The sequence below is a fragment of the Xyrauchen texanus genome, chromosome 2 (assembly GCF_025860055.1).
Source record: "Xyrauchen texanus isolate HMW12.3.18 chromosome 2, RBS_HiC_50CHRs, whole genome shotgun sequence".
Lineage (NCBI taxonomy): Eukaryota > Metazoa > Chordata > Actinopteri > Cypriniformes > Catostomidae > Xyrauchen > Xyrauchen texanus.
Window position 1 is genome coordinate 31,004,039 of NC_068277.1, and position 25,692 is coordinate 31,029,730.

At 39.8% G+C, this 25,692-nt stretch overlaps 1 protein-coding gene across 1 annotated transcript; it reads right to left on the reverse strand.

The window, feature by feature from the left end:
- Positions 1-4,678: 4,678 nt before the first annotated feature.
- LOC127659132 (vesicular glutamate transporter 2.1-like) lies at positions 4,679-23,544 on the reverse strand. Its single transcript, XM_052148801.1, has 12 exons — positions 22,945-23,544; positions 21,201-21,456; positions 20,415-20,533; positions 16,719-16,833; positions 16,150-16,237; positions 15,721-15,807; positions 15,191-15,333; positions 9,711-9,860; positions 8,867-8,999; positions 8,598-8,708; positions 7,912-8,039; positions 4,679-6,307 (listed from the first exon to the last, which is right to left on the reverse strand). The coding sequence occupies exons 1-12, from the start codon at positions 23,028-23,030 to the stop codon at positions 5,966-5,968; spliced, it is 1,758 nt and encodes a 585-aa protein (XP_052004761.1). The 5' UTR covers positions 23,031-23,544; the 3' UTR covers positions 4,679-5,965.
- Between the last annotated feature and the right edge of the window lie 2,148 nt (positions 23,545-25,692).

Below are 25,692 nucleotides of genomic sequence, written 5' to 3' on the forward strand. Positions count from 1 at the left end.
TTTTAGCAGCACATAGGGGACCTACACAATATTAGGCAGGTGGTTTTAATGTTATGGCTGATCGGTTTATATGCCTCAGATTCATGTGTCTGCAGGTTTTGAAATGTTGCATGTATTAGAATGGGTATTAATATAAATGACAACAAGTGAAACATTCCTTTCCATTCAATTTGTTTATTAAATCCTGCATCACTGCTGGCATAGCCCAGAATTTAATGACTGTGTGGAATAATTGATGAGGATTCTGAGCCGGCCAGTGGGGGAAGAGCCTTATTCAGTGTAATACAGCACTCATTCATTCACTGTTTTTCCCCCTCACACATGAGATGGATTACACAGACATCTAGCCAGACCCCTGCTTCCTTCTCCCAGTGGAGAGCTCAACACTGGATATGCCAACCAGTCGCCTGCCCCATCTATGAGGGGATCAGGAGATATTTATGGGTTGAAGCAAGTCTTCAGGGACCTCATGCAGGTTCCTGTCATCAAAGAGTGATTCCAGTCTCACTACACCACCCCTTCATACCCCGAGGGACTACTTCAACACCTGCCCCCCACCAGTGGATACACACACACTCATATACACACTAAAAACACATATGTATTTACAGACATGCAGGTTTGTGTTTACAATGATGATGCTAAATAATTATTTACCATGTTCATTTAAAGAATGCTATAGCACTAATATACAGTATATGCATGCTTTCATTATGTGGACAGATATAACTGATAAGCATGAATGAACACTAAGTGGAAGGGTGTGGACTGCGGTCTGTGCAGGACATTGGGAGGCACCCGTTACAGTTACGGCTGAGAGAACCTGAGTAAACACAAATAACAGGGTCAAAAGTGATGGTCTTGTTGTGTCTGTCTATTTAGCAAAAGCAATATTTTAATACAATAGTCTCGTGTTTTCTTTCAACAATACTTCACAATAGGTTTTCTTTTTCAACATCAGTAAATGCCGTGGGTATCATGAACTTACAATTATTTATTTTTATTTTTACAAAATTTTTGTGTTCATAAAAATTGGTTCATGTTAATTAACTGATGTTAAAGGACTTTTCCACATTCAACACAAGTTAAGCTTAATCAACGGCATTTGTATTATAATGTTGATTACCACCAAAAATTATTTTGACTCGTCCCTCCTTTTCTTAAAAAAAGCAAAAATCGAGTTTTTTGAGTGAAGCACTTACAATGGAAGTCAATGGGGCCAATTTTAGGATTGTTTAAAGGCAGAAATGTGAAGCTTATAATTTTATAAAAGCACTAAGTATTCCTCTAAAACTCATGTATTGTTTGAGTCAAGTGGTTTTTATTGTCGTTCAACCATATACAGTTGGTACAGTACACAACGAAACGAGACAACTTTCCTCCAGGACCATGGTGCTACATAAAACAACATAAGACAAACACAGAACCACATGAGACTACACAGACTAAATAACATTTCTACATGAAGTGCATGTGCAAACGTGTGCAAAAAGTACGGGAGAGTACAATAATTACTAAAAGGAACAGGACAATAGACACAGTAATAGACAGTGCAGCGCCGACAGCACACATTTGTCATCTGAGTTGTGCAACAATATGACACTTTCTAAAAATGCAGAATGTAAACATAACATACTATGAAATAGGGTTCTATGGACATAGCAGTTATTGAGGTAGCAGCCAGGTATAAGTGACAATTAATTAAAGTGCAACTCTGGACATGTGCAAAAGTTGGATGTGTACTGGTGTGTGTGTGTGTGTGTGTGTGTGTGTGTCAGTCCAGTCTCTGAGTATTGAGGAGTCTGATGGCTTGGGGGAAGAAGCTGATACACATTCTGGCCGTGAGGGCCCGAATCGGTACCTCTTGCCAGACGGCAGGAGGGTGAAGAGTTTGTTTGAGGAGTGTGTGGGGTCATCCACAATGCTGGTTGCTTTGCGGATGCAGCGTTTTATGTAAATGTCTTTGATGGAGGGAAGAGAGACCCCGATGATCTTCATAGCTGTCCTCACTATCCTCTGCAGGGCTTTGCGGTTCAAAACGGTGCAAGTCCCAAACCAGGCAGTGATGCAGGTGCTCAGGATGCTCTCAGTAGTCCCTCTATAGAATGTAGTGAGGATGGGGGGTGGGAGATGTGCTTTCCTCAGCCTTCGAAGAAAGTAGAGACGCTGCTGGGCTTTCTTGGTAATACAGCTGGTGTTGAGGGACCAGGTGAGGTTCTCCACCAGGTGAACACCAAGGAATCATGTTAATAGCTGTAAAGTTGTTTAAATCGTAATTCTTTCAGTTGTTTTAGGGTTTTAGAGTTTGTTGACATTACATCATCATGGCTTTGATGTTGTAAAATTGGCTATAAATTTACACAGAAAAGGTTAGTTAGCGATTTCTCAAATTCAAACCATGTTAATGCATGATGTTTACGTATTGTGTCTCTACTTTTAAAATAGTATTTTAATGTTTACAGATTGACCCCATTCACTTCCATTGTTCCATCAATCTAACCCAGATTTTTGTGGGAGGGGCAAGTTAAAAGCAATTTTTTGGTGGTAATCAACATTATGCCACAGATGTTGTCTATTGAGCTTAACTTGTATTGAACCCAGAATTCCTTTAACTAATACAGCCTTTATGTAAAGTGTTTCTCCTTCTCCTTCATGGCTTCTTACTAATTACAGTACTTTTCTAGAAGTAGGAATGCGTACAGTAACATGGAATCTGCTAAACAAAGAATTGCCAAGAACAAATCTAATTACTTGATGCATTGAACCGTTCCATAAATATTTTTAAACTGAAGGTCTTAATAAAACTTAATAAGTCTCCACCTTAGATGTGGTTATCAGGCAGCAGTATTTTTAAGAAAAAAGTAACCTGCTGTGTGTCTGTGCTTTTGTGATATTTGGACACAACAGCACACAGAGCAATTATGTGCCCTCAATCAATTGACAAGCTTTCAATTAAGTTTACCCAAGTGAGAACCGTCTTTCTTCAGTCTATCTTCTATTGTAAATCAGCTGGTGAAAGGAAGGTTATCCAATTAGTAACTGACTTTAACAATGTAACAGAAAGCAAGGGCAAAGATGGACATCGTCCGAGCAGTAACTGTCCCCTCCAGCGGGACAGTACCTTGCCTTTGACTACCCTAGTGTATGTGTGAAATCATTACTATATAAGATAATACCCAAAATGACGATCTCTCTATTTTAAAGCACCATTTACCACTACTATAGCTAGATAGATAGATAGATAGATAGATAGATAGATAGATAGATAGATAGATAGATAGATAGATAGATAGATAGATAGATAGATGGATGGATGGATGGATGGATGGATGGATGGATGATGGATGGAAGGGCGAGTGTCTCATTTGAATTTCTCAGAATAAACAGCCTTAAACATTTTATTAAATATCACATTTTAATGTTTTTTAGACATTAAGCTCTATATTAAATGTTTGAGAAAAAGGCTCGTTTTGACACATCAATTTAAAGGCCTAAATACTCTTTAAGAAAAAATAGTTAGAAATATTTGTTTTATTTGTTCACTAATGATAAACTACACAACACCAGTGAACCAGTGTTGCTAGTATCAATAAGGGCAGTAGGTTTCCAGCATGAGAGATGCTGATGAGATACGAGTCTGAACACATCCTCTAAATAGCTTCTATGTGCAGTCCCTCGATCCTGCCTCCATTAGGAGGTATGTGGTCAATAGGTCTTTCTGATCTCCAGGGACCCTCATATTGATTTTACGCGAGAAGGGAAAGGGTATAGAGCGATGCTATATGGGTGATGGTGGATAACCAATGATAGAACTACAAATGTTATGCACTGAAATGGTTTAGCATGCACAACATCTGGACAAAATACATTTTGTGTAATCAGGAAATTATGTATTGGCAGTTGAAGCAATCACAACGTTTTAAGTGCATAGTCTTTGACCTGCACAGCTTGATGGAATCATGAAAATAAACACAGGCAAGAACAATTTTGTCATTATTTTATATAAAAAAGGCTATATAGAGCATTTAAATTTCACATCAACATACCTCTCCATTTATAGTAACACAGCAAAAGAAGCCATATAATCACACTTCACTCTTAGGCAAGGGATGAGAATAAGGTACCTCAACATCATCAGACAAATTACTGTCATTTTTGAAGATTTTTCAATACCTTTACACACAATCCTTGTGTCACTGAATATTGCAACATTTGTAGGAAAATGCTTGGAAAAAGAGGGAAATGTGCAGTTTTCTAGCCACAGATAAAACACATACCAGAAACAAAAGGGAATTACAAAAAAAGGGATTAACGTAAAATATACCTGACAAAAACATACTCTCAAAAAGCGATCACTAGCAACCATACAGGACAATTACAGGAGTGTGGCCACCTGCGAGACTGAGAACCTTGATAAGTTTCACAAAGGAACCATTTGCAGGTGACACATAAGAATCATTCTCTTCTGGTGAGTGGGCCCAGCACAAAAGCTCTTTACAGTAAAGAGAGTTGCACTGGACTCTTGCTAAATATATATATATATATATATATATATATATATATATATATATATATATATATATATATATATATATATATATATATATATATTTTTATTTTTTTTTAACAGTAAGTAATTGTTTAATCTTTTCAGATTTTTTTTTTCAATTGTCATCACAAAAACACATAAACCAAAAATGATTACCATTAAATGTACCAATGTATTACATGTTTTTGAATGAAGTGACTAAGGAACTGTTACCATGGATTTATTGCTTTGTACATTAAGTATGGTTATTACATGCTACTAGGACTATATCAGCCCTTTCCTCAAGTCTCCCATATCTTCTTAATGGATACTTTTCCCCCATCCGAGCTAAAATACCACACTACACTTTGGTTAATTGTGCAAAGGAATTGACACATCAGTAACAGTTTAGTCAAATCTTTGACAGGTAAAAATGAAAAACAACTACTTTTTTAAAAGCAAAAACACTTTTTACCCATGCATAAGTAACATTCACAGATGTCAAGATGGCATGGTGTGAGTATTTGACAGAAGAAAAAAACAAACAAACAATTGAAGAGTCTGGTGGCCTTGACACACTGTGCTTTTGCTTTGTGTAGCTCTTGCAATAATGTTTCCAAATATTTCCAATAATCTGTAATTTCCCCTTTTATACCCTTCCCAACCCCCTAAGAATTTTTGTTTGCACATCTCAGCAAACACCACACCGAACAGCACCTTTCAAAAACATATGCGATTGAAACTTCTTGACTTGTTGAGCTTGAGAAATAGTTTTGTTGCTTTTATTTCACCTAAAAAAAACTGTGCTTTTTCTCTCCAGTGTCAAAGACCAACGTCCTCTTTTACCTCCCAGAAACATTAATTATACTACGAACGTGTAACACATAATGAGGTATAAACAATATAATTTTGTTGTGCTGTTAAATGACATAGTACAGCTCTTTCAGTGCAATCAGAAAAACAGTTACTTGGTTATAAATCTCTACAGCAGTATTTCTCTTTATGGATGACTTCAGACATGTTCATTATATGAGCCTTGTGTCTGAAAGCCAGTTGCCTGATTAACTCAACAGGCATCACAATGTTGCAAAGGCTCAGAATAATGGGTGAAAAACTCTGTTTCACAATATTACACATGATTGCACTTGAAATTAAGTCACTCTTTTTAAGACATAGAACATTTACAGTCTGCCAATTTGATATGTTACATCTGCTTTGTATAATTTATCATTTATGTTTTTCTCATTAAAATTTATATTTGAATGTAGAATTTTATCATTTAAAATTGTGCAAACATTCAACGATTTAGTCTATTTATATGATTTTTTTTTTTTAGAACTCACAAACACTACAAAATCTATAGTGTGGGCATACATTTTTATACTGTGCTGTATGAATTTGTATGTATGTGTGCCTTAGAATGTGTATTTGCAATGTCTAGGAGTAATCCCTGCCCTTCCTATTTCCAAAACCCCCTTCCTCCACACCCTCCTGTACATACTCCTCTCGCTTATCCCATCCTTCTGCCCATCCTCCATTCAACTGTGTGGTGGCACCATAGGTCTTGGCTGGACCTCCCAGGGCGCCGTAGCTCTGGGTGATGTCCCCTGTTTCCTCAGCCAGCTCATCTTCGTCAACAAAACCACACTTCTCCTCACTGGTAAGCTCCGGATCCGCCCACGGCTGCTGCTCTCCCGAGGCAAAGATGCCGTAGAAAATTACACCACCATAATGCACCAGGGCAGCAATAAGAAACACATACTGCCACTCTTCCCGGGTCTGAAGGATAGAAAGAGTTGTCATGTACTTTCTGACATAAATATAGAAACTTATCCAGGTAGCTAAAAGTATAATGCATGACAAAAATATAGACTTGAGACATACCTGTATTATGCAATTAATAACCCATTTTTATTAACTAAATTAATTAAATGTATGGGTATGGTGTAGTAAAAGGTGTGGAGAGATCTGTCATAATGTCAAAATCCTCAAAGATCTGATATTTTAAGAGTATAAGTTGTCTCATGACAACTCGTTTTTGTATGAGATGGCGAAATGGTTCTGCGTGACTTGGCTCATAAGGCAAGGTACAACTTTTATTCCCATAGAGATCAACCAATCAACAAACTGAATTTCAAATTGATACAGTAAAGGCTTAAAATTATAGCTAGCCTCCTATCTCACTTTGTAAGGTTTAAGGCCCGTTCACACCAAGAATGATAACTAAACTAAACTCAACTAAACTAAACTAAACTAAACTAAAGTTAGGTTTGAGATAGGGGTTACGTTTAAGAAAAATCTTAAGAACGCTTGTTCAAAACCCATATGTTTCTCTTTCTTCCATGGTACACAACAGTTATTTAAAATCACAGTCTGATTTGGGCTGGGTAAGGGGTTAGACTTAATGGTTAGGCTTAGGGGTTACATATATAAAAAATCTTAATAACACTGTTCGTTGGTTCATTTATTTTTCTCTATGGGAGAATTTTTTTTTTCTATTTTCATGAGCCAATTTGAACGATTTCCCCATCTCGACTTGTCATGTTATCGGGTAGGTAATAACCAAGAGAAGAATCAAGACAACAAATCTGCATATGTGCTCTTCCTAATCTGCCATGCACCACTATGCCATTGAAGACATTCAAAAATTGAAATAAATCCAAACATACTATGTATTCAGAACAACTGAAAAGCAAAAGAACATTTAGACAATTAAAGGTGTTAGATCATCCATCATGACCGACAACGCCAGGAATGTTAGATCCTCGACCTCTGTCTTCGTCAGAAGATATCCAAATATCAGAGTTCTGTCTGATATCCCAAATCAGTCAACATCAACAGCTTGTTATGTTAAGCCCAAGATCTAGGCATCGGCAGCAAGAGAATATATAGCAGAAGGCAGGAGACAAAGTGATGGTAAACATGAGCATAATTTATAAAATTATCTCAGTTGTGTCTGTCCCACTGCTTAATCTGACTTTGCCTGACTAGCACCAATTCAACAAATGTTATTATACCTGGCAAAAACAATGGGAAAGTACTGTTTCACAACATCGTCCTGTGACGTTAAAGACCTTGAAATGGAGACAGCTCCTTATCACTAACTTTTGAAGACAATACAGAACACAACATAAGATTAAACAAGAATTCATGGCAAGAGCAAGAAACAGTATAAAATGAAAATGAATATGAATAAGTAAAGAAAATCTTCCATAAAATGAACATAAAGAAATTAGTTAATATATGAGTATTAAGTAATAATTAAAGAAACAAATGAAGTACAGCACATACAATGTATGATTGCTCTCCTAAAGCCATACACCCACACAGGTTGTTTTTAAAAACTCAAATTAGATCATTAGATCCATCGAAGTTGGTCATACCTTGTGTTTGGTCATGGCACCCACAATAAGAGGGCACACCATTCCTGACAAAGTTCCAACTCCATTAGAGATTCCCATGAGGATACTGGCATAACGAGGAGCGATGTCTAAATGATTGACATTAAATCCTGTTGGACAGTAAAATTAATATTTTATTAAATCTGACTTACATAATCATACTTTTAATATTTGAATGACTCTGCCTTTATTACAGCATACAGACTGACTTTTAGAATCACTGCATTTCTTTTGTATAATTTTGTATAATAAAGTGCATCTTGCTTATGCCTGGAGAGCACATATCTTTCAGTATCTCTTACATGATGTTGGAGATTCAGACTAAAAATAGAAAGTGCAGCCATCTTGTAGAGCGGAGGAGTCTCTAGCCCCTCCCTCTCTGAGTGCTCTGTCTGGATGTGCTGCCTGTGAAGTTCCTCTCAGGGGACAGTGTGAATGAATTATTTAAAAAGTCCAGCAGAAAGACGTATTCCTTCCCAGATGCAGTGGAGGAAGAGCACATTTAACTGAAAGGGGAGGGCATAGCATCCAGCTAGAAAGAAGGCCTTGTTTGCAATGTTCCCTGGCTTCTTGCTATTGTTGTGAGTCAATGGTTAATGGTTTGCAAGCCATAATATTAAATGAGACACACCGTTTAACTAAAGACAAAGATTATTCCATAGACTTGCCTGATATTGCAAACCCACTGAAGCCAACAGCCAACACAAGGAATGAAATAGCCATCCCTTTACTGTGGGAGAAACCTACAACCAACAACAGAGTGGCCTCCATTCCAAAGCCTGTTAATGATAAAAACAAATGGATAATCATTAAAAAACATTTAATTAGAGGAAATGATACAAGTATGAAATTCCTTTGATATTAGTTTACATGAATTTAACCAAAACTCAGAAGAAGGTGTTATCATTCTGTACTCTCCTGTAGTAGTTCCACTCACCTCCACAGTTCATGATCTTCCGAACAGTGGTGGTGGACAGAATGTTTTTGCTACGGAGGAAATCAGCTATCTGTCCCCCAATGGGCACGATAATGGTCATCACCAGATGGGGCAGGGCTGACAGCATGCCAACCTGAACAAGACAGCAGCCGTAAGGTGCAGAAGCATCTTATTGACAACATACTGGAGAATTGAAGCATTAGCCATTGACCAAAGTTAGTTAATACCATGGCATTTTAAGACCTAATGAATGATCAAAGGGCCAAAAACAGAAAGAGAGACAAGTCCAACAATAAAAAACCTATTCTATAACACATTTTTAAAGTCATCAAAAATAATATAGTTCCATTTTTAGGACTGGTTAATTATGCATAAATGTGTTCTAAAAACTAAACAAACAAAAAGTTGACAAGCAGCATTGCTGTAATCTGTAAGGCACCATTATTAGTATGTTAAAACTTATCTAACTATAAGAAATAAAAACATGATGGAAGGTTTAACTGTGGGAAGTGAGGAAACAAGCTAAATGAGATGCAAACACAGACTTGAATCACCAATAAGTGATTGATGAATAATTCATTATGATCTATTCACAATGAATAATTCATCAACCTATTTCAGACCTTAGGGAATGACAAAGGTCACCCATTTACTGATGCACACTGAAATTATACACAAAAATCATATACATCAAATCGTAGACAATGAAATTGGCCATTCTGATGCAAATAAAGCTTTAATAGCTGATTGTGTAATTGTTAATTATGTCTTTTTCATATTTATAGTTATTTTCTATGAATCAATAGCCAATTAAAACACAAAATTAAAGTTAGGCTGAAATTACCTTGCTAATCTCAAAGCCAAACACTTCCTCAAAGTATGCAGGCTGGCTGATGAGCAGCAAGTAGAAGGTCCAACTCCTGCAGAAGTTGGCCACAATGATTGCATAGACAGGCATGGATGTGAAAAATTTCTTCCAAGGTGTCTTGAATTTCTGTAGGAAAAATGTGTATTACTTTACCTAGAGTGAATTTGTAACCATATTAATTATTTAACCACTATTTCACTCTTAAAATACTTCTATCCCAGCTTAACATGCAAAATCAACTATAAGCCAGCCATTTGCAAACCCTTTGGTGCTAATTAACTTTGCTGTTTGAGCAACCCGACAAGCTCAGCACAGCAATGTCGGCCTGTCACGAACCCCGCTCCCTCGCTCCGCCCCCTCGAGCTTCCTCGCTCGTTTTGCTCCCTCGGGCTTCCACGCCGTTTTGCTCGCTCGAGCTTGCACGCTCGTTTTTGCTCCTACGAGCTCACATGCTCGTATGCTATCTCCCCTCGGGCTCTCATGCACGCTCCTATGGCCAGAACATTATGACCACCTGCACTCGTCTCAATCACCCCTTTATTCGTTTCACCTGCACTCGTCTCATCACCTTTCATTGTTTACACCTGCACCTTCCCCTATAAATACCACAGCACATCCGTTTCACGGGGGTTGGTTATTGTGTTTAGTTTCCCGTATCCTTGCCCCCCGCTAGTCTCGTCTAGTTTACTCCTCTGGTTTACCCCTTAGCTTGCCAGCTCCCCTTGTTCCCCTGTCTTTGATCCCGCTAGTCCCGTCTAGTTCTACGCCCTAGTTGTTAACTGTTTTCCCGGCTTCGACCTCCCGCTCTCGTTGACCACTCTCTCCCGGATTTGCCCCTTTACACTACTTTGATTCCCCGGCTTTTGACCCTACGCTTCCCTGACCATTCTCATTTGGATTTGCCCTTGTTTGTACTTTTGCCTGCTTTGCTTTGTGAATAAAGCAGTTTCCCATCAACATTGTGACTGTCTCGTCTTGTGTGTGTATGTGCGGGTTACAGAATAACCAACCTCACCGAAGACAGTCACAATGCATCACGTGGAGGTTTCGCGCAGCTCACTAGAGCGGAGGTACACGTCACATTCAGCGCGAGGAGCTACGATATGGAGACATCACAAAGCGCTCGCAGCCCAGGGGCAGCAGGTATGTACTATGTCTGAAATATTTCACCCTGTTTCACCTGTGTCTGCCCCTGAGCCCGTTGACGCTTTCCACGCTTCCGTGAGCGCCGTATGCTCTCCATCCCCGGAGAGGTTTTATGGCTCTTCAGACGCGAACCAAGGGTTTTCCGTGCAAGGCAGTGGTTATGTAACTCATAACCCCGTCCTTGACATTATGGAGCCAGCGGCCCGACTCTTGGTTTTGCGCCAGGGGAGCCAAGCCTGACACGGCCCCAGTCCCGAAGCCTGACACGGCCCCAGTCTCGAAGCCTGACACGGCCCCAGTCCCGAAGCCTGTCACGGCCCCAGTCCCGAAGCCTGTCACGGCCAGCGAGTCAACGCCCATGCCTGCCACGGCCAGAGGGCCAGCGCCCATGCCCGCCACGGCCAACGAGCCAGCGCCCATGCCCGCCACGGCCAACGAGCCAGTGCCCATGCCCGCCACGGCCGGCGAGCCAGCGCCCATGTCCGCCACGGTCAGCGAGCCAGCGCCTGTAGCCTCGACCGCCCCAGAGCCAGCGCCTGTAGCCTCGACCGTCCCCATGGCCACGTCCCCTGTTGGCCGAAGACGTAAGAGAAGGAAGAGGGCCCCTTCTCCCCAGTCTCGTCTTGTGCTCAAGACCGCAGAGGTTCCCTCAGAGTCTTCCACAGCTCTACCGACCTCTGCTCCGCCCTCAGAGTCTTCCACGGCTCTGCCGGGTTCTGCTCCGCCCTCAGAGTCTTCCATGGCTCTGCCAGCCTCTGCTCGCCCCTCAGAGCCCTCGCGGCCTCCGCCTCACGAGCCTCCCAGGGCTCCTCCTCTCGAGTCTCCCAGGGCTCCGTTTCTCGAGCCTCCCAGAGCTCTACCTCCCAAGCCCCCCAGGGCTCTGCCTTTCCAGTCTCTCGAGCCTCCCAGGGCTGCTCCTCTCGAGCCTCCCAGGGATCCGTCTCTCGAGTCTCTCAGGGCTCCACCCCCTCTCAAGCCTCTCACGGCTTCGCCTCTCGAGTCTCTCAGGGCTCCTCCTCCCCTCAAGCCTCTAAGGGCTTCTCCTCTCGAGTCTTTCAGGGTCCTCCTCCCCTCGAGCCTCTCAGGGCTCCGTCCCTCGAGTCTTTCATGGCTCCACCCCTCAAGCCTCTCGCAGCTTCCCCTCTCGAGTCTCTCAGGGCTCCTCCTCCCCTCGAGCCTCTCACGGCTCCGCCCCTCGAGTCTTTCATGGCTCCACCCCTCAAGCCTCTCACTGCTTCGTCTCTCGAGTCTCTCAGGGCCCCTCCTCCTCTCGAGCCTCTCAGGGCTCCGCCCCCAAGCCTCTCGAGCCCTCCAGGACTCTGCCACTAGAGCCTCCTATGGCTCCGCCTCTCGGGCCTCCTACGGCTCCCCCTCCAGAGCCTCCTACGGCTCTGCTCCCAGAGACTCCAGAGCTTTCTAGGGCTCCGCCTCCCGAGCCTCCTATGGCTCCACCTCCTGAGCCTCCTACGGCTCCACCTCCAGAGCCTCCTATGGCGCCACCTCCCTTGGCTCCACCTCCAGAGCCTTCCAGGCCTACCTCGCTAGAGCCTCCCACGGCGCCACCGTCATTGGCTCCACCTCCTGAGCCTTCCAGGCCTTCGCCCCTAAAGCCTCCTTCGGCTCCACCTCCAGAGCCTTCCAGGCCTCCGCCTCTAGAGCCTCCTGCGGCACCACCTCCCTCGGCCCTGTCTCTTGGGCTCCCCATGGCGCCGCCTCCTCAGCCTCTCAGTGCCCCGCCTGCGAGTCTCTCACGGCTCCATCTTCCAAGGCTCCGTCTCAAAAGTCCTCCACGTCTCCACCTTTCACGGCTCTTCCCTGGCCCCCTGATCCTGTCCGGTGGCCCCCTGACACTCTTCCTGTCCTGTGGCCTCTTCCCTGGCCTCCGGACCCTATTCCTGTCCGGTGGTCACCTTCCAGACCCCCGGACCCAGTCCCTGTCCTCCAGTCGCCTTCCAGACCCCCTGACCCAGTCTCTGCCCTATGGCTGCCCCCTAGATCTCCCGACCACCCGCCTGTCCGCTATGTTCCCCCTGACCTTGCCTTGAAACTGGCCATTGACCCCATGGACTGTCTCATTTCCCTCTGTGCCCCTTGGACTGCCCTCAATTTTGTTTATGTGTTTTGTGGGTTTTCTGTTCAGGGTTTTTTGTTTGTTGGGATCGTCCAGCACCACTTCCCAGAGGTCGCGCTCCTCGCAACCGAGCGCGGCCGTCAGGAGCCGTCCGTTATAGAGGGGGGAGTACTGTCACGAATCCCGCTCCCTCACTCCGCCTCCTCGAGCTTCCTCGCTCGTTTTACTCCCTCGGGCTTCCACGCCCGTTTTGCTCGCTCGAGCTTGCACGCTCGTTTTTGCTCCTACGAGCTCACATGCTCGTATGCTATCTCCCCCCTCGGGCTCTCATGCACGCTCCTATGGCCAGAACATTATGACCACCTGCACTCGTCTCAATCACCCCTTTATTCGTTTCACCTGCACTCGTCTCATCACCTTTCATTGTTTACACCTGCACCTTCCCCTATAAATACCACAGCACATCTGTTTCACGGGGGTTGGTTATTGTGTTTAGTTTCCCATATCCTTGCCCCCCGCTAGTCTCGTCTAGTTTTGTACTCCTCTGGTTTACCCCTTAGCTTGCCAGCTCCCCTTGTTCCCCTGTCTTTGATCCCGCTAGTCCCGTCTAGTTCTACGCCCTAGTTGTTAACTGTTTTCCCGGCTTCGACCTCCCGCTCTCGTTGACCACTCTCTCCCGGATTTGCCCCTTTACACTACTTTGATTCCCCGGCTTTTGACCCTACGCTTCCCTGACCATTCTCATTTGGATTTGCCCTTGTTTGTACTTTTGCCTGCTTTGCTTTGTGAATAAAGCAGTTTCCCATCGACATTGTGACTGTCTCGTCTTGTGTGTGTGTGTGCGGGTTACACGGCCCAAACAATGACATGGGTTTGTGGTGTGACTAACTGTTTGTCTGACCAACGGAAGATGGGAGAAGTGATCTGGAAATCTATTTGAAAATATTGATTATTTTAGCAATTCTGTGTGTTGATGTTATTTGCTTAGAAATTACACAGCCTTTCAATCACACTCATACTTCTAATCACTGTGCCTGTCACATCTTGATACTGTAAGCAGCAGCTGCAAGTGATAAAAAACCTTTCATATTCTTTGTCAATATTCATGTTGTGAATGTAGTCTGAGAGTGCATGGCATTAAGGCAAAAGTCTGATATATATATATATATATATATATATATATATATATATATATATATCATAACGACCATTCCAAAGTATCTTTTAGTGCCCTTTAGTGACTCCAAAAAAATGTCTGCCTCTACCTCAAAATGCACAAGACCATTATGAGGCTCAAGATGACTAAATAATTATTTACAATAAAAGTATGACCACTACAAATATGCCTTTCAACTCATCATAGTTTGCAACACATCCTAGGTAAAATAGCTGTAACGCTTTTTTAAACTCTTAGAAGAATTATCACACGTTTTAAACACTTTTACATGACAGCAATGTCTCATTAAAGTAAACAGAAAAATATGGCAAAAGAGAGCTGGAGGAGTGAGCAAAATCAAGACAATTGAAATTAAAATGTCTCAGCTCTCTGTTTCAAACCTCCTGGTCTGATGGAAGTTTAGAATTTTGAAACAAAAACTCACTCATACCTGTGCCTTGTATCAAAATGATTGGCCTGTTGTGAAAACAAATGCTTTGCTATATATTACTCTATTTACTCTTGCTCATAACTATACAGTATGAAAATTAGTTCTGTGCCAATAAACAAACGAGTAGCAAACATTATTGTGAATAAATATTCATAGGGTTGTGCTTCATTATTTCAACATTACTGTTGAAAGGGGATGTTAAGTCACTATTCAAATGTTCTTTTAGAACAGGATCTCAGTCCTTCACTTAATATTTAAATTATTTCATCAGTTACTCACCCTCATTCCATTCCAGATTAGTATTCTTGTACAGAACACAAATTAAGATTTTTAGAAGAATTTCTCAGCTCTGTACATCCATACAATGCAAGTGAATGGTGACCAGACTTATAAAGCTCCAAAAATCTGAGATTTTCTTATAAAAATCTTAATTTGTATTCTTCAGAAGAAAGAAAGTCATACACATCTGCGATGGTAAGAGGGAGAGTAAATGGTGAGAGAATACATTTTTTTGGTTGAACTGTCCCTTTAAGAATTTTGTGCAACTTGTGATCTGTCCATCCCCACTATATCCTATGAGCTATAATGCTGTATTTTTAGCCATATGTGTCGTAATATTTGAGGTCACTCACTTCTGCAGGACCTAGCAGCTTAGCGCTCTCTCCGATACTCTCTTCAATGTAGCGCCGTTCTTCATCTGTGATGGTGGGGTGTTCAGCTGGGCTCTCATATGACACCAAGATCCAGAACATATACCATACAATCCCAAAACAGCCTACAGAAAAACAAACAGTTGCTAAAGGTTTTTATGATGCTATGTGTTTGGAGCCAACTAAGCATAATAAAAGCATCATAAAATTAAGATAAGAAGCCGACAAGCAGATCAACTGACTGATATCATCATATAACCAACTGTATTACAATTCATTATTGTTGTACAGACAGGAGGTGCTAGTTCTTGACACAGTGACAGGCAGATTCAGTGTCCGTACAGAAGATAGACACATGGACACATCAGAGAAAAGTCAATACCCAGCATCAGTTAGTTAATCCATAGTACACTTACTAAAATACACTCACTGAAACAGTTAAGCACACTAATACAGTGACATTTAGGCCATAACCAGGGTTCTCTACACACACATACACAAACCACTCTCACCATAGACATAGAAAACAGATGACCAGCCAGTGTACTGCACAAGGATCCCAGCTAAGGGCATGGCAATGACAGCTCCAGCATAGGAACCTACCGGAGAGGAGGGGATGGGAACAAAAGAAAATGTGAGGTCAAAATGAATAAAAAAACAACTGAATTAATTGATAATATTTAAAAAACAATCTATTGATTTAATATGAAAAAACCTGAAATAAACTGCATTAAATTTAAATGTACATTTCATGCATTACAATGTTCTCTTGTATTCCTGAGGCTAAACAACAAATTTATCTTTGGTTTTTAACATGCACACAATAAAGCACGATGGTAAGTGAGCTACTAAACAAATATAAGGACGAAAACCAATCCTTTGGTTTCTTCATTATGCATGGATCCACTATTTCCCTTCAAGAGAATAATGGTGGAAATTACCACAGAAAGAGGTTGTGGCCAGGCGACTTCTTTCCAGTGGAGGGGCCCACTTACTCCAGATCCCATGGCAAGCTGGGTAGGTCACACCCTAGAAAAGCAATAATAATACACTATAAGCTTAATAAAAATAAAAAAAGCTAAATTTTGCATTTTAAAGCAAATCTCTGAGTTATGTCACAATAATGTATTTCATAAATGAAAGACTTCTCCAATACAGTATGGGGTTAATCTGAAACAAACAAATATAACATAGAATAATATTCCACATTGCAGACATGGTGTAAGTAACCTAATCTAGTTGCCTCTCTCATACACACAGATACAATTCTCTCTACAGATCAATCAAACAGAGCTAAAGACAAAGCATTGATTATTATTCTCTCAGAAATACCCTCAGGTCATAATAGATTGTTATAGGACTTTTGGTGTTCCCATTAAGAATTCCCACAATATGCTTTTTGAGAAATTCTACCACAGACAAGTGTCCAAATGTTTGGTTATGGTATTAGACAGACTGGCAAACAATAAGCAAATAGCAGATTTAAATTAGAGACCGTCACATTTCATACCTCTACAAGCCCTTGTAATACCCTGACAAACAGGACGCAACCATAATGTATACGTGCAGCTGAGGGGATGAACATATTCAGTATTGATGTGAGGATGATGGCTGCTCCAAAGACCCTAAATAGATAAAAACATGGTTAAAAGAATATTCCGGGTTCAATACAAGTTACGCTCAATCAACAGAATTTGTGGCATAATATTGATTCCCACAAAAATTTATTTTGACTTGTCCCTACTTTTCTTTAAAAAAAGCTCAAATCTGGGTTACAGTGAGGCACTTACAATGGAGGTGAATGGGGACAATCATTAAACGTTAAAATTCGCACAAAATATGATTAAACAATATGCGTGTTAACATTATTTTAGTGTGATAAAGTCGCTTACTAACCTTTTCTGTGTAAAGTTATATCTAATTATACCATAATGATGTAATGTCAACAAACCAGAAAATGACTGTAAAAATTACGATATAAACAACTTTACAGCTGAAATAATAAGAGTTTTAACAGAAGAATTAATGTAAGTGCTTTTATAAAATTATAAGTTTCCCATGTCTGCCTTTAAATCCTTAAAACATTTGGCCCGATTCACTTCCAATGTTAGCGCCTCACTGTAACCTCAATGTTTGCTTTTTTCATTTTTTTACGAAATGAAGGGATTAGTCAAAATGCTTTTTTGTGGTAATCAACATTATCCCACAAATGCTGTGGATTGATCTTCACTTGTATTGAACCTGGAATATTCCTTTAAATTACAGACTCACAGGTTGTAGTAAGTTTTATAAGCAACTTGGATATGTTGCTAACGTAGTGTACTGTAGGCTACTATTTGTTTATTATGGTCAATTGTGATCGTCCCTGTTCTTTACCCTACGATTTCACTCCACGTGTCATAAAATGTGTGGGCCTATATCTGCTGTCAGTGTTGACCCGTTTCGCATTAAAAAAAAAATGGAGAATCTGGAGAACACGGGTGGCAAAAACGGGACTGTTGCTTTTGGTCCCGGAAATGTGTGCTTTAATTTATTTCCAATTTTCGACTCATCTTGTAGAGCTCGACACGACACTCTAACCTCAGCCTCCCACTGGCACCTACAGAAGGTAACACTAATCGGATTGAGGGAGTTCTCCAGCACGCGACTCGTTGATTCTATTAGAACTCAATCACGTCACGAAATATTAAATGAAACTGTTTTGCAATTTCAGCAACGGGCAAAACAACTGAGTCACAGATTTGAGGTACTGAGTAGTCTAGCATATCATTTTGTTGTGTTACGATTGCATGATCTTCTCGGATAGCATAGGCCTACTTGTTACAAATATTCGATACATGTTGGCCAACCACCAAACAGAAAATCTTAGTCAGGACAAAATGTTAAAGGTGTCTAGTTTCCATCATAGCTCTTTTTGCTTTTGGTAAACTGTGTGAAATATGAGGCACGTACGGGCAAACCCTTTGGCAGTGGCAACATGTCGTGGGCTGGTTGCCACGCCCCCCCTCAATGAGCAGTTTAGACACGCCCCCGAGATCTCACTAACAGGTGGAGAATGCCCCACAGACTAATCCAACAACCCACACGACGGGTCAGCGTAGAGAATGATGGAAAAACAAGATCTCCGAAAGCGCAGGCGAATCTCTCTCTCTCTCTCTCTCTCTCTCTCTCTCTCTCTCGATGTCTGCAGTGTTGATTACTCTTGATTTCCTTCTCCCTTTAAAAACTTTAATTATATTATCTAATGTAGGCCTTATAGGCCTATTCAGGGTTGGGAGGGTTACTTTTGACATTTATTCCACAACAGATTACAGAATACATGCTGTAAAATGTCATTTGTAAATTTATTCCGTTAGATTACTCAAGGTCAGTAACGTATTTTAAATACTTGGGATTACTTCTTCAGCACTGGTAGATTTTTTCACTTGTTTTGACTATAAACTGCCAGTACAAAATATACATGTTAAAAATACATTCTCTGAAAAGCCTAAATATTTTATGCAGTGTTGTTTCTAAAACAACATCAATCTAAAAGGATTTTAAGATATTTTTACAGGAAAACAATACAAAAAGAATATCATCAAGAATATGAATTGCCCTATTATCAAAGGTCCTACTGGAAAAAAAAGAAATTATGATCCGTAAATTTTCTTGATAAAAATATGATCGTGGCTGGTAACATGTGCATGTAAAATATCTAGAAATAGCATTTTAGCTTAGTGTAAAGCTGACAATTTACACAAGGTTTATTTTTATTTCTTCTGCTCCAAACTTACTTCAATCTTACTTCTCTGTCTGCTCGTATGAATGTAACACATCATAAGAAAGTGTTTCACTGCCGTTCAAATGCACTTTGGCTTGGATCATTTATATGTATAAATGTTTTCCATCTGAAAGGACTAAAAAAAAAATGACAATGAAATGCAAAGTGATCTCTTCAGTAATCAAAATACTTTTTGAATGTAACTGTATTCTAATTACCAATTATTTAAATTGTAACTGTAGTGGAATACCGTTAGGCCCTTACTTATATTTTGTATTTTAAATACGTAATCCCGTTACATTTCGTTACTCCCCAACCCTGATTATATTATATTATATTATATTATATTATATTATATTATATTATATTATATTATATCAACTACATAAGAAGTATCTAAGTCAAGGGTCTTCAACAGGGGGTTCTCAAATTACTGTTAGATCGGCTCTCGTAATAATCACTCTCAGGCTAGCGAGAGACATATGCAGATTACGCAGTCTGCGTAGGGCACCAACTCCAGGGGGGCACCAGAAACTCCACCGGCTGCCCCTACTCGCACATTATAAGTTATTCAAGGACCCGGTAGCTGAACACAGACGATCACCTCGCGCTTACACGTCCCTGCAGAGGAGTACAGCCTATAGGCCTACTGTCCACAGATCTAAGACCCCTGACCTAAGTAGTATATTTAAGCATTCGCCTAAAAACGTTCGTAATTTAACGAGAGCCTCGGACCACTTGAATGTATGGCATTCCTTTTATCTGAGACAAAATGGACAGAACACACATACGGTACGCAGCTTCAAATAATTTGCATCACAAGATAACTTTATAGACCTGCTTTGATAAGAATAATTTACTGATTGCAGTCAAAGGATGATGTATTAGCTACTCATAATAATTAAATTAATTTACAAGTAAACGCATCCCATCACCCTCTTCTTCCTCCATTAATAGGCTCATATAATCCAGTGGCCGCTGTGTACAATGAAGAATAAAACAGATCATGTATTAGTGTGTGGGATGACAAAAACGTGGACCTGGAGATATTGGCGGGAGTTTGGGCTTTCATTCAGCACCTCTGGATTTGGTAGCTCATGTAACGAAGTTCTGAATGTGTAAGAACGAGCAATCTACATGCAGGCGAGAGACAGGCGTTACTCCATATTTAAATATAAATGACACTTTTTGGGATTTGTAACGACATACGACAACGAGAGAGCATAAACGATGCCTGATTCATTGAAATAATTTAGGCCTATTTTACCATCAATAATTGTTCTATTATATTTATACAGTTAGTTGCCAAACAGGTATATGAAAGATTAATTAATAATAGTTTCGTATTTGCTTTAAGGGCAATTAGCCCTACATTACATTAGCCTATTATTTAAACAAATGTCAATGAATGAATACAGAAAGAATCCGCTTCTATGGCTTTACCTGTTTGCCGCCAGTCTAGATGAAATGTATCCTCCGGGAATTTGCGTCACAATATAACCCCAGAAAAACGATCCATGAATCATTCCCACTATTTCCGGGTCCCAGTTGAACTTTGCCTTCTGAGTGAAAGAAATAGCACAAAAGATTAGGAAGCTATAGGTATATCTGTAAAAATAGTGAGAAAAGTGTTGAAAACATCCTAAATGTAGCCACAAATGCACACGGTGTCACGTTCCTTTTCCAGATTAAAATCGTTGTAGGCCTAAATGTTGTATTTGGCTCATTTAGTTGAGAACACATTTATTCGTTAATTTGCTGAAATTGTATCTTTAATTTGTTTTAAATGACACGAAAAACAATACAACAAATATATTGATTACTGTGCACACAGAAAAATTGAAATGACAGGAGCGCTGAAATAATTTCCAGCTCAAGAGTCGATCAATTTGATGGCAATGACATTCAAGTCACCAAGGTCGATTTTTTTGCATCAGTGGCCTATACTTGTTTTCAGTATTTTCTAGCTATCGATGGGCCGTTTAATAAGCCTCTGCTTACTGGGAAAACACATTGTGCTCATCAGTTGCAGAATTACATTTCCCTAATTTTGTATACTCTCTAAATGGTTACTGTGTGTGTGTGTGTGTGTGTGTGTGTGTGTGTGTGTGTGTGTGTGTGTGTGTGTGTGAGTGTGTGTGTGTGTGTGTGTTTTCACGATCGTGAGGTGTGTATGGTGGGATGTCAGGAAGCTGACATATAAAAATGTAAGCGTGCACGCGCACAAACCTCTTTGATGATGATCTTTCCGTTCAGATTAATGGTGCTGTTGTTAACCATGCTCACTATGGCCACGCCTAGGTTGCACCGAATACCGAAAGAGATGCAGAACCCGAGGCCGCTCATCATGGCGATGATGTATCGGCGCGGAAGTCCAAAGCACGTGCAGTCGCACAAAGGTGGCTTTTTCTCTTTGGTCTGGGCAGGTCGTCCATCCTCGGTTAGTTCAATGTTCTCTCCAGGTTTTTGACGCCTTTCTATCACCCTGCATCAGTCAAAAGAAAATTGTAAAACATCATGCAGGACACTGAGAGCATCATGCCTAGGCCTATAGTTTTGAAGGATAAATTAATACAAATTTCAAACACTTTTCTTATTGAAGCAAAAATCTTCATTGGATATATACGAAACACACTTCTGGCATCTACTCTAATTTAAAATGTAAACTGCTTTTCCACGTATGTCTACTCGAAGACACATTTTGAGTAGCCCATGCACTAAAGCTATTACAAAGACCTGCAAACAACAGTTGGAGTATTTTTTTGTCTTATTGATTTTTTGTTTTGTTTTTCAGTCATCAAGCACTAAAAATTGAAGCTTTTATGCAAACTTCACGGGCTTCGTGTGACGCTGTAAAGCGCACTGTACCGCATTGCAGCATTCCCTTCATCTTCACTCTTATTTACATGAAGTCTCTTTAACGTCCTGAAATTCAAAACACCACTAAAACAATACTATACTGTTGTTTCAGCCTCATAGATGTCCACTTGTGAATTATTAATATTATTTCCTATTCTATAATTAAATAACTTAGGCCTATTTTGTCATTCGATGATTAATTCGTTACCTTTGTAACATAGAAATGTTTAAAAAATCTGATTCATCGATTCAGACACACAACACATAAGACGGAAATAAAATGCTTTAATTTTTTTTTGTATCTTTTGCATACATTTAAACTTCAATATAATTGCCAGTTCATTTTTTTTATTTTATCAGAAGATATTTAGGAGACATTGTCCTGAAAGGAAAATATTCAGAGACTGCAAAAAATAAATAAATAATAAGGAAACGAAACGAAAAAAAAGAAATTTATGAGACACAATTATTAAAATGTTGGGTCTAATCTGCGCGGGTAATGTAGTATAAATTGCGAAAGAACAATTCGTTCAGATTATCGGAGTGGTGGTAGTTTTATTTATTATTTTCTCAGACATCTGAATGAGGGTGTTTTACAAGCCAGAAAAAAAAACGTAATTTTGAGAAGCATAAATCAAATAATTATCAGGTGAAATAATAATAATAATAATCAAATTAACAATAATACAACCGATTTTCTCATGCCATTTTAATATTAGCCTATTTTGAGGAATTAGAGAGAATCTGTGAATGTTTCTTTTAAAGCGTCGACACATAGATAGGCCTACATACATAGATCAATAACAGTTCAACCATAAATGCATTTCAATCACTGGATTACAGTGACAACCTGTAAAAACAGGAAACGCTCATGCTTCATCCCCTCCTCCCCAGATTAAGCAGAATTACATAATATTATTCACGTCTCTAAGAGGCGTGACGCCAAGACCGACTGGAAAACTGGTTATGGAATAGATCAAAACGGCGAACATTTCGTGATTTATGTTCTGTTAGCTGAAGCTACTGTGTTTATAATTATTTAATGTCATAACACATAAAGGCTGTATTATTGTAACGTGACTGAATGGATTTTATAGGATGTTAGATGTCTTACTTGTACACGTGCCCCAGAGTCTTCCCCGCTAGTTGTCTCAGCCCCTCTTTGCTGGGTTTAAAACCAGGCTCCCTCGGAGTATCCATGTCCAAATGTGATAATCCCTCGTTTTTTTCGTTAATGTCAAAGTACCATGTCACAGTGTGAGATGACAGAGCATACCGGACCGATACCCAGTGGATCAATGAATCAGTAATACGGATGAGGAAAATTCACGAACGGCGCGATTTAAATAATAATAATAATAATAATAAATCGGCCTACACAAGAGAGATGTCATAAGTGGTCTGGCCCTGTCTGCTCATAATTATAAACTCATAAACCGCCCTGCACGCGATTAGGGCATACGATATCATCTCAGATTTGAATAAACGAATAAATGCTGAACACGAGGGAGTCGAAAAAGATCGGATTAAATAAAACAAATGCAAAAAACGAATGTAAAATCATATAAAAAGGGGAAAAAGAAAAATGGTTCCTCCTGATCCTTTGTTTTCTGTGGAAAGTGACAGTTAAGTGGGTTGAGAGTGAGGTGAAAGGCTTTCAGCACCAAGGTCAGCGACAGTCTTGCGCTTCGCGTTCAGATGTTCCCGCCGCCACTCCTTTGCCCGAGTGGAGTGCGCGTTATCACTGTGCCAGCAGCTGTTCATTGCTTTGGGAGGGGTTAGAGAGGGCGGAAAATGTTCAAACTCCATTCACATTTTCTTTGATTTTGTCCTCAGGTATTCTGAATTATGAGCAACATGCGGCACATAATAGTTATTGGATGCATAACTGGCACGTCACATTATAGATAGAAGTTCCTGCATTCGTGCTTTTATGCGCATTGCATGTTTTCCATTAAAGGCCGTGCAAGCCTCCTGGGGGCGGTGCTATGGAAACTGAATGAGGGGTGTTTCCCCCTCCAAGTCCGGGAGCTTGTGAAAGAAATAGTGTATTAATAATTCATACATATCTCGCAACCCCCTCCCTCTCTATGTCTCACTGTCCTCCACAGCAAGCAAGATCTTTTTTTTCTATTTAATGCACGCCAAATATTATACCAAGCAGGCATATAGTCTTAAAATGCACACGGTTAAGCACACATGCCTGGTTTTTAAATTTCTGGGAATAAAAAGGGATTTTAGGGCGTGATGCTATACTGTGAACAACGATCATATTTTATAGTTATTTTGAGATTATGCGAAACTACAACCCTATTCGTAGAAAAGTAAATCAACGATGCATTTTTTCGTGACGATGTTATTTAAGGCAGAATCGGTGTTGTCTTGAAAGCAATGCACAACAGGTAGGCGAGACCACATTTATTGTAAAGCGCTGGTGCCATCTAGTGCTCATTTATAATACTGCAGACGGTGACCAACAAGCGTTTCACATTTCATTGTGATGATGCTTTATTTTGGCACATCCTCCTCGTTGGAATGCAAACAAGAATTTATTTTATTATTAACGAACCTTCATTTTCACAACAATTCATGCAACTCTTACTGTACACATTTGTAGGCCACATAAAGGTCTATACACATACATGAGCATCATATTGTTGTAAGGCATGGGTTTCATGGTCCCTCCAAAACATCCAAAACTTAAATGCATAATATTTTGCAATTTTTTAATAATGTCCCTGCCACATTCATTCACAATTCGAAGATTGTTTAGCCTGAGAAAAAACATTTAAGGGTATACAGATTTGATGCATTTTTGTTTTACATAAAACTTTACACTTATGAGTAAATCAACACACAATATTCAAAATAATTCTGTAAAATGTATTTTGAATTATTCATAAAAGATAAATTAAATTACAGCATAAATAATTTGACAGTATAATTTCCATTACACAATGGTGATAGGTGAGAATGTTGAAATAGACAGTTAAATGAACTGATATGGTATATAAAAATAACATCATGTATTTGCCGTAAACAAATGTGGTTCAAGTGATAAATTAGACATGTTGAAAACATAGACAACCCCATGTGTTTACACCACTCTGAGGACATAATAACATGCTTTCTTGTTTTAAACCAGAAGAGTCCCTGTAGAGTATATGGCTGTCACTTAATAGTGTAAATGGTGTTCCTTAACATAGACAAAACAAACAGATCTAAAATGTTGGAGTAGTTTAGAATTTTTGAACCAAATCTCTTTGCATCAGGACAGCGATATAACAGACGTGCAGAGCAAAGTAACTTTCTTGATTTCTTTAGTGCAGCTGTTTAAAAATGTGATGCTAAGAATTCGTTTTATGTTTTTTGCTGGTAAAAAACACCAACTAAACCAACTCAAGTAACCTCGTAAAAATCATCAGTATTCCTTTTATTTTGTTATCTAATCATTACACTGGTGTTTAAACCAATTACTTTGGTTTAGTTTTTTTTTTACCAGATCTTCATTACGCACTTTAAAACTCAATTAATATGGTAACATTGAAGCTTTAAAAAAATGTTTCCTCACATTCATCTCTGAAAGCCTTTTTCACTATAATTATTTGTCCCAGCACAGCAGCAATATTATGTTTACACAAATTACAGATGCATTTATCAGGCGAGGAAAATATATCACTGATGCAATAGATTTGATTTACAAAATCTGAACCATTCCTTTAAGTGTAATTGAACAAAACATAAAATATTTTAAGAGTACAGTGCAGCTAGTCATGATTAAATATTAGAGTTTGTTAAATTAATCTTTCTCTTATTCAGTAATGATACAGATATACAATGTGTAAAAACCTTGACAGATTGA